The 10,545-nt window shown below is 42.8% G+C and overlaps 1 protein-coding gene across 1 annotated transcript in view; it reads right to left on the reverse strand.

The window, feature by feature from the left end:
- htt (huntingtin) overlaps positions 1-10,545 on the reverse strand; it is a gene marked incomplete in the record, with an annotated part of 87,604 nt that overhangs the window by 20,876 nt on the left and 56,183 nt on the right. The window contains 13 exon segments of the mRNA XM_024262140.1: positions 1,958-2,061; positions 2,137-2,263; positions 2,340-2,524; positions 2,599-2,697; positions 4,773-4,950; positions 5,156-5,301; positions 5,390-5,597; positions 5,668-5,790; positions 5,861-5,996; positions 6,981-7,057; positions 7,179-7,355; positions 7,439-7,618; positions 8,469-8,610. Of these exon segments, the coding sequence (XP_024117908.1) occupies positions 1,958-2,061; positions 2,137-2,263; positions 2,340-2,524; positions 2,599-2,697; positions 4,773-4,950; positions 5,156-5,301; positions 5,390-5,597; positions 5,668-5,790; positions 5,861-5,996; positions 6,981-7,057; positions 7,179-7,355; positions 7,439-7,618; positions 8,469-8,610 (1,882 nt within the window).

Consider the following 10,545-nt stretch of genomic DNA (forward strand, 5'->3'; position numbering starts at 1 on the left):
CAGGAATAGCTTCTTTCCTGAGGCGGTGCGTCTGCTGAATGCTCTTTAGCCATCTCTCTGTCTACGCCCATGCCCCTATAGCCCCCCCATAAACCAGCCACCTATCCGAAATGCTCCAAACCCAGCCTTCAGAAACATCTCAAGGACATTACAATGCACCATTGCCACCTTAGCTGTAAATTGCACTCCGGTCATTTTGTATTTATACCCTCGCTGTTAATATGTGCAACTTCTGCTCTTCTATTTATTTATATTTATTTATATTATACGGGACCACAGTCCCAAATTTTGTCCGTCATGTTCGCGTGTTGGATGACAATAAAGAATCTTGAATCTTGAATCAAAAGGTTCAGAATTTCTTTGTTTTTAAAACCAATCTGTAAATAAGCCAGCCCGTTCTTCTAACTGAGGAACATCGTCGTTTTCATCGGCATTCTCAGCGTCACTGTCAATGTCATTGCCAGATTGTGAGCTCCTACTTTCCGCGCTACCGGCTCAAATTGATAGGGCTTTACAGTCCTCAAACCACAAACACCCGGCGCCTCTGAATCAGAGTCACTTTCAGAACAAATGTTTCCACAATCTGAGTCTGAAGACAGAATTGTGGACCTTGAAATATCGCCGCTATCGCTAGCTCCGACACGCAAAGGAGAAGCCATCTTGCTATATTGACCCCTTTGACGTCACACGCACCACGTGACCAAAACTGAGCTTTTCCCCAGAAGTGACAGGATTTCAATATTTCTTGCTCAAAACACGGCAAAACATTTGGAAATTGTGAATATAAGGCGAACTACAGTTAACACTGAAAAAGACCCACAACCCCATTACTAGTCCTTTAAGCTTGCAATTGAAGTTGACCTTTGACCTTAGGAACAGGGCCGCCATCTTGAATTTTCCAAGAAAGAGACCTTTAGTACCAGCTACAAATTAGAACTCCTCGTAGGGATTATGATCTTTGTATCGCCTCCCAGCTCCTCAAGCATCATTGGAAGCTATTTGAGAAAAATGTTGGTTTCAAAGTTTGTAGATTTTGAGGGGCGTTGGAGTGGTGAGCTATAAAAGTGGTGTTCTGCTGTTGCTCACACATTTTTTTACCTGAACATTGTAAAAATTAATACAATGAATTGTTTGCTCAAGCTGAACAAAATTGTAAAACAACAATATGAAGATATTAAGAATGTGGGCGTGGCAACAAAAACCCTCTGTTGCCTAGGAAATCTAAAAATGTTTCTAAAAATCACAAGATGTGTTTGACCCCAGGAGACCAGATGGTAAAATAGTTGCTATGGAGATAAATCCAACAGAAAAGCCAACATTTTACACAAAGCAGTTTTTCCTATGAATTTGTCACATGTGGCTCTGAGCAGGGTAGCAGGGGCAGAAGGGGGGAGTGAGGGGCATGTAGCAGCTGCTTTATTTTGTCTGACAACGTCAGAACGTTTTGTATTTAAAATGCAGTGTGTTCATTCTTTATCGTACCTCTATAAGATGTAACTACTTGCAGCATAAGTAACCAAAAACATCAGATGATTAGAATGACCACAATGTGGTTTCTGATTTAGATTTAAACACCATTCCTACTGTGAACAAATCTTTGCTGCTGTAATACAAACAACACTTGAAAAACCTGTTAAACAACTTTCTTTTCCTTATAAACTGCATTAGCTTTTTTTTAAAGGTCAGAAATGGTTTTTCTTCTTTAAAGGCAAAATGTTCAAGATTTCTTTTGGTTTGTAAAGTTGACAAACTACAACAAACCGCTCTAAGAGAGAGGAACGATGAGCAGATGCTTCCCTCTGATGCCATCACGACGGAGCGAGGTTCAAGTCTTTTGGTTTTTTTCTCATGTTTCAATGAAAGATCACAAACAACTATTTCTACCTCATCTTCTCAAGAGAAACCATCACTAATCTCTTTGGAAAGTCATTTCTAGATGCAGCTAGAGTGTTCACACCTCCTGCTGCGTCTCCTCCTCCTGGTCCATTGTTATGGGCTGGGTGACCAGCACCCCCAGCAAAGTGGCCCAGGTCTCCTCAAACTGAGTCCTGCTGCTCCAGCCTGAAAACGCAGAAGAACAGGCTCAGGCTCAGAGGAAGTTGTGACGCCATCAGAAACTGTAAGGTCGTTCTGTACCCAGAGTGTTGATGCGGTACAGGAACTCTCTGAAGACATCCTTCTCGTGCAGGAAGTCCACAGGGATCTCGGGCAGAGCGGTGCCGAATTCTCCTCCTGGCTGGGGGGACCAGCCCAGTTTCCAAACCTGCATGCACACAAGTGTTTAACCGACACCCGCACAGACTGACCCGAAACCAGCACTTAGAGGAACATGCTCTGACCAGCGGCGGCACTCGGGTGTGGCTGTTGACCAGCGGCAGCCGGGACAGACTGATGATGACGTTGCGCAATGTTGGGGTGAGAAAAGCGGGGAAGGCAGAGTTTTTGGGGTGACCCAAGGAGAGGGTGCTCTGCAGCCCTTCGACCAGCTCTGCCATGATCTCACACGCCCGCCACTCGCACGGGTCTGCAACACAGACACATGGACTCTGACTGCACAGAAACATCCTCCTCAAACGTTTTCTAAAAGCAGCATCTCACTGTTGGCACTCCCCGAGTCCACATCATCTCCATCAGGGTCTTTGTGTCCCGCCGGTCTCTTCTCTGCATGCAGCAGGCGGTCACCTGGACTCACAGCCACTGCACAGCATAGAGCACATTTGAAGTTATCTGACAGACTCGTTCCAGAACAACCTGTCCATACCCAACGCTTCAGAAACACAGACAGGATGACCTGTGCACAAAGAGTTAACACATTTACAAGTTCATCTCATTTAATTTCATAACAAATATAGTACCTAATTTTCAAAAAATAAATCACCTTTTTTTGTGTAAATTGGCCAGGGGTGTGACTTATGTTCAGGTGCAACCTTTGTACTTGTTTGAGATGTACTTTGTGACATTTTAACCAAGAATGTAAAGATTAGGGCTGTGGATCATTGCTTAGGTGGCGATCCGATTCATGAATCAAGCTCAACGATTCACGAGTTGAACCACGATTCTTACTTTTTAATATGTTTATTGCTATGTGTATGTCTATTTACTGGATGGATGAAAATTAAAATTATTTGTATTTAATCATCATTTATACCTTTATTTAGAACAGGAGATTGGAATGAACAAACTGATTAAAAAAACACAAAAATTCAGATAAAAAGAAATTTTGTTTGTCATTTTAAACTTTTTTTGTCAACCCTCTGGTTAAGTTCAGCAGTAACATAACATGAAATTTTTTTTTTTTTAAATCACTGCTGTTTTGGATCATTTAACAGCAAAACCTGAAAATGTTCTCCACAGTTTTTATCCTCAAAGTTCTTCAATATTTTACGTTCTAAGCATTACATATTGGTGCAGAGCTCGTATGAAAAAAGTTCTCTTTTTCTCAGCAGAATCAGCTGATTCACGTTGATTCCATCCTCTTTCAGCAGCGTGAGGCTGTTTCTTCAGAATAAGCTGGAGTTTCGTTAATTACGTCAAATGTTGAAGAGTTATCATAACCAAAAGAATGTAAACACTGGAGCTAAAGCTCCGATGTTAAAGCTAATTCATTGTTTCAGAAGTTATGTCTGTAAGCAGAACTTCAGTCTCAGTTTTTGAACCGAAAAAAGCTCTCACTAGTTTTACTTTGAAAACCGGAAGCTTCACCGTCACAAAGATGTGTTTACTTCTGTTGGCAGTACGACGGCTCTTTGTTTTAGTTCGTAAACTTAAAATCCTACATTAATCTGCATTTCAGAACAAAAATACATCGTCCCCAGATGATATTTTAATCATATTTTAATACAATTTACTGCATTTATAAAGATTGCGAATCAGCGATCTTTATAAAGTAAAGATCCTAGTAAGGATTCTTGGTGAAACTGTCACCTTTATTCAAACTCGTCAACATGTTCATTGATGCACCAGCCTGCGTCTAAATGTTTCTCCATGCAGGCTCGCTGTGAGTCCCAGAAGGGATACCTGTTCATCTGTGCCCCCCTCCCATAAGTCATTCCCTCCAGGATTTCTGGATGTTACGATCACAACTATTAACACAAATTCAATCAAAGTCGAGATTTGTTCCTCACCCTAAAACTTTACATTTTCATCACAACTTTGACCAATCTACCATGTCAACAGTCATGGTGACGATGCAGCTTCACCACTGTTTCCATTCTAACTGCTTCCTGGGAGACGTGCTCTTTTTAGTGAACTCTCTTTAGTTCTCTATATTTTGTCTCCGCTCATTTGCGAGTGTGAGCGCGTGCAGTGAGCTGGGTGGGGGGGTTGAGCTGAGTGTGTGTGGAGCGGTCCGTCACATGGAGCACAACATGAACCGAGTTTGAAAGGATTTGTGATCATTTCAGTATTACGTATAATTGTTTATTTGTACTGAATCATTTCTGTTAGTAGGAAAACAGACAGTTTGATGTAAGGAGCAAAAAGAAAACAGAGTTGGGCTTAAAATACATTTAATTCAATCAGACAAAAATCTAAACCGTGACTTTAAAACTGTGAATTGACTGAATCGTTACATCCCTAATTTTAACTAAAAGTATGACTTATAAATGCTTTTTTTGCCGTCTGCAACTTACGGTCTGACAAATACAGTGAGGAAAAACCACAGAAATTCAGACAGGACTTAAGCATTTTGGTAAACATCAGCTGGTCTGCAGAGATGTCATTGGGGTGAGGTTCAATGACAGTTAGGAGCTTGCTGCTGTCATTAGTGGTACCTGCAACAATAATGAGGCGTAGGCAGTAGATGAGGGAGCAGGTCTGGGTGGTGTACTCTGGGGTGGACAGCTTGTTCCAGACACAGGGCTGCTGCAGGGCCAGACACAGACAGGACATGGCCCACTGCAGGTCGACACTCAAGGGCAGCCGGTTGTGGAGCAGGCGCCACGCCACGACCTGGCCGCCAGATCCCCCGCAGACGCAGAGGGAAACAAGACGGGGACAAGGCTTTAAAAGGTGGAATTAAAGGAGCAAGACGGTCTTCCATTTTCCACCCCAGAAATCCCATATTTGGAGCTAGTGTGAAGAAACTGATGAGAGAAGAGGCTGACTCTGTAAAGCAAAGAGCTGAACACAGAGCAGCATCTCTAGGTCCTTTTACCTCAGTGGAGGTGCAGGTGAAGGTGGTGATGAGGTGCTCCTTGTCTGAAGGAATTTGCAGTGATGAAGGCAGCTGGCTCACTTTCAGTAAATACTGGGACAGCGCTCTGCAGAGCGCCAAAACCCTGGAGTAGAAACCTGCTTTGTCTGTGAAGGACAAAAAAACCAGCTCCTGAAGTCCAGAAACAAACGGACAAAATTCCTGCTTTCAGCTAACACTTCCGTCAGGACTCACCATACAGAGCAGCTAGCTGCTCCCAGTATGGCTGGGGGTCAGCTGGAGGCAGGAAGGACTGGTGTGGGGCAGGAAGGGACCCGGTGACCTCTGCCAGCTGCCCTAGTGTGACCTGTAAGGTCGTCTCCAACAGAAGAGAGCCCTGACCTCGCGTCAGTCTCTGAACCCCCACGCTCATGGATGGACACAACAAGCTGAGGTTGAAATCCTGAAAGCACAGCCAGGCCGGCCTGTAAAAGCCATCCAGTCTTCCAGAGTTCCGTTCGACTCCGTCATACCTTTCGGCTCATGATGTTTAACAGGTCAGCAGAAGGTAGCTTGGTGAGGAGCTCTGTTGTCTCAAAGAGGGACACGTCTCCACGCAGACCACACTGGGACTTCACCAGAGCCACGTACCATTCCTGAACACAAGACAAACACCGGAGCTGCAACAGCTCCTTCTTCAAAAATAAAAAATACAAACAAACCCACCTTATCAGCAACCACCTGCTCAGGGGAAGGGGGCGGATCCCCATCTAATGGGTGTGATGTCACTGGAGGCACGGGGCTTCTGGTGTTGGCAACAGTTGCTCGGAACCTGTCCAGCAGGGAGTAGAACCTCTGATGCCTGCAGAGGACAACCCAGACATTTAACATTTACGTCTATGTGAATGTCTAACACATTTCAAACACCTGCCTGCATGCTTACAGACTCCTGCACTAGTGCAAGTCTACACTCACCTGTGCTCAGGTGAGTGTGGTTAGTGCAGAGGCAACAATACAGTTTAGGTATTCTTGGGTCACAGTTCAATAACCATTCATGTATTTTACCAAAGAAGAACAACAAATATTTATTTTTCCACCTGTTTTTTTCAATTAACCAGAAGTTGCATTGTTAACATTACACTTCAACTTTAATGAAGTAGTGCCTCACACTTCAATACTCTAATATAATGAAGAAAACCCATAAACTCTGTAGTGATAAACATCCCTTTAGTGTTGGACTCGTGGGCCACAGAAGGGCCGGACCAGACGTAGATGCGTGGAATGATTTTGTGATCACTTCATGAGAGAAAGAATGTAAGAATCTGGATGAAAACCTGTTAGATTGAAAACGACTTTCAACAGAACATTTTTGAGTTTCTATTTTAAAATGTGTGGCTTTTGATCTCATTTTAGAGCCAATTGCACCGATGGACTGATGTCCCTCGAGGGGAAAAAAAGGAAACTTACAGAAATGCTGTCTTCAAGCAGCACATTCTCACTCCCAACACGTCACATATCAGGGTTCCAGACAACATTCTTACACTGACTGCACCGGTCCACCCAACATTTTTTTTCTAAGGCAGTGGTGGAGTTGCGGAGATTATGTGATTTTTTTTCTCATCACAGAACGACTGGCTGCAACCAAGAATTTTATTTAGTTGCACCAATGAAAAATCCAGTCACAAATGCTACCAAATTGGTTGCACTCTAGGTCCCTGCATATTGGCGTTTGATTAAGAACCTCTCCGCGTCAAAAGTTGAAGTTTAGGGTGCCAGGGTGTTAGGGTGCATCCAGAAACTCTTTTCACTTCTGCAGGATTGGCTTCATGCACCACAGAAATCTAACCTTTGAGCCAGTCCACTGGTCTGGAGGTACTCCTGGATCCTGTCCAGTTCCTCCACAGGAAGCTGGGCTATACTGTTCTATCAGGTGGAGAAGACAAAACAGATGAGACTCAAACATGTCATAAATGCATTCATTTGTTCTTCAGAGTGAAAGTTTTCCAGAGCCTTCATTGAAAAAGGAACGATATATATTGAGTACCTGCAGAGTCTCAGCCAGCAGCATCTCCACTCGGCGACACGCCAGCGTGTCCACCATGCGAGCCAGAACTCTGAAAGGAGTGCAGAGCAGTTTGTCCACATACAGCATCAGCAGAGACCCAGACTGACTGAGGTGGATGCCTTCCAAACACTGCAGAGTCTTCTTCAGAGTGGTGGGCTGCAGGAGGAGACACGGACAACGTCATGGGCGGGAAAGAAGAAATCTCTCTTCATGTGAAGCTAAAGGCAGGCTCTTCTCACAGCGGTGAGGTCGTCACAGCGAGACTGGATGGCCTGGATGAAGAGGCCGCTGGCAGCTGAGTTGCGGTGGACAGCGCTAATGAAATCCTGAACTGGAGGCTCATGGGAGAGGGCGATGAGGTCACGCACGTGATTGACAATCAGCCAGGTCAGGTGCTCCGAGTCGTGAAGATTCTGGCACTAAATGTGGAAGCATGACATCAAGAGAAAAGCTCTAAAACTTTAGTTTGATGCTGAAACTCTAGGAACTTTCAGTCATTTGGAACATCACAGACGTCACATGCCTTCTAGAGCTGGGTTGATAAAATAAATTCAAAGATTTGAATTGATTTAAACTTAATTTAAAAATAATCGATTAATAAAAAATATAAATCGATTTAGCACATGAAGCTTAAGTCTGCTAGCTTGATGCTTACGTATAATGGAAATTCCCATAGAACAGCTAATGCTAACACTCAGTCAACCTAAACATACATTACTGACTAAATGAACATCTTTATAAACTCACAGGTATGAATTTTTAAAACTCTTTTAGGGAAACATTTTTAAAATATCTATTTGTGGTCAAAAGAACAGTTTTTGGTCTATTTTTCCTCTAGAATAAGGTGTAATACTATAGTGTGATCACCACCTAGTGTCCAAACTGAAACGTCCTCCAGGAGAAGCAGAACAATGTTTCCAATGTTAATGATCTGAACATTTTAGTTAGAACTTCTCCTTTAGAGAATCCATGTAACACTGGATGATATTAACAATCTCATTATTTCACTGATACATTTACAGTATGTGAACTGGATCAGATTAATATCAATATATTCAAAACATATATAGATTATTCATGCAATTCTAAACATGTGTCTAAATCTGTAAACTCTAAATTGAACTGAATTGAGAGAATTGAAAGAATGGAAAAAAATCGGAATCCAATCGATCCAGGCTCTAGTGAGTTGAATCGAATCATTTCTGGAAATCATTATCAATACCCAGCCCTACTGCATTCAGAGGTTCTGTGTCGGTCAGACCTCCTTACCACATAGTCACAGAAGAGGATTAAGGCTCCTCTGCGTACGATCTCTCTGTTCACCACGGCTAACCGGAACTCAGAGCTCTCCTCTTCACCTTCCGCTGAGGAGTGGGGGCTCAGCAGCTTGGTGGAGGAGAGGCTGTGGCGTCTGCGGAAAAGAAGAAAAGCCTTACCCCTCGCTTACACCGCCAGCGTCACGGCTCAGTTGCGTGTGCCGTAGTCTTTTCGTAACATTAAAAGTGCGAGAGAAACTTCCACTGCAGGCGTTCACGTCCTGTGTCTGCGGACTGACCTCAGACAAACTGTTGTGTTGGTTTTGGGATTTACTCTCATTCACATCACTCAGCTCTATCGTGTACCAGGAAGAAAGAGAAACTGCTTCACACGGTAAACAGATTCTCTTCATGGCAGAAGATCAGTCTCTTGTTATTTATTAAAATAAACACCAGTTTACGGTTTTCCAGCGCAAACGCCATGACATGTCAGAGCAAAGAAATGTTTAGAACACCAAATAATTCTGTCCTGAAGCCGTCCTGGACTGAAGGAGCTGATTGTTTCTGCAATTCTTCCTACTAACTGCAACTTTAAGCGCCTCATTTATTAACATAAGATTTATTAACATGAAAGTTTTTTCATACGCTACAAATGAGGGCCATATTATCCTTTTAATTTAATAAAAATCAGTTGCAGACCATAAAAAAGTTCAAGTTAATTTTAGACAGAGTTTTATCACGTTGATCTCACAGCTGCACAGCAGGACGCCTGAGGACGTCCGTCGGTTCCAGAGGGTTAAGAAAATCCCAGTATGGCCCATACCTCAAAATGAGGCTTTTAACAGCAATTATTAGGGTAAAGAAATTGCAATTAAAATCTATTAATCAGATTAATTAGTTACAGGTCACAATTAATTAATCGGACAAAAAAAATGTATTCCATGGCAGAACTACTTTTAGTACCAGCTGCAAATTTAAACTCCTCCTAAGGAATTCAGTCTATCCCTAGGAGGAGTTTAGGGATACACTGAAATCCCTAGGGGTTTCAGTGTATCGCATCCCAACTCGAGCATTGTTGGAAATACCTTGAAAGAAAATGCTGGTTTTAAAGTTTGTGGATTTGGAACAGTGAGCTCGCAAATGCAGTATTCAGTTTCATTTCATTTATTGAAGTATAAAGCACCTTCCACCACCAGTCAAGGAGGCCCAAAGTGCTGTACACCGGGAAAACAAACACAGAGAATTGTGCAATAGTAAAACATAGAAAGAATAAAACCAAGTAAAACTATTTTAAAACAGAACTAAGAACCAACATAAAATAGAATAAGAAGGCTAGGCTGATGCTAAAGGATGAACAATTCTTTTTTAAAACACTCCAAAAGCGTGATGTCTCTAACAGCTGGTGGAAACTGATTCCAGAGTTTAGGAGCCAACACAGCAGAAGCACGATCGCCCCTGAACTTATGTTTGGTTCTGGGAACCAAAGGCACTGGTCTGCGGAGCAGAAGGACTTATTTTAAAACCAGACTGGAGAGGTAAGCAGGGGCCGTCCCTGCCAGTGACTTAAAAGTAAAAACAAGAATTTTGATAAAAATCAAGTACTGCACTGGGAGCCAGTTCAAAGAAGCCAAGATCGGGGTTATGTGGTCAAACTTTTGGCCCCTAAAACAAAACTTGCTGCTGCATTTTGGACCAACTGCAGCCTGGAACAGGACTGTTCCCCTGATGCTCGCAGATGTTTTTACTTGAAAATTGTGAAAATGTAATAAATTAGTTTTTGTCTTGAACCAAAGAAAACAATATGATACGGTTAGGAATGTGGCCGTGGTTGACAAACAACCTGTTGCAATGGAAATTCATGCATTTATTTTTCCCAATTCTTCTGAAATGCACGCAGATCTGTTTGTCACCGCCAGGCGACAAAAACATAAAATGGTTGCTATGGTTGGAGATAACACCATAGACTGTATATAAAATAACTGGACAGAGCAAGCCCCCCTCCTTTCGTGTTCCATATAGGAAGAAGTACCACTGGGTTCCAAAAAGGCCAAAGTCCCATTGACTTACATTGAGAAACAGACAGTTATTTC

The sequence above is a fragment of the Oryzias melastigma genome, linkage group LG1, assembly GCF_002922805.2.
Source record: "Oryzias melastigma strain HK-1 linkage group LG1, ASM292280v2, whole genome shotgun sequence".
NCBI classification, from domain to species: domain Eukaryota; kingdom Metazoa; phylum Chordata; class Actinopteri; order Beloniformes; family Adrianichthyidae; genus Oryzias; species Oryzias melastigma.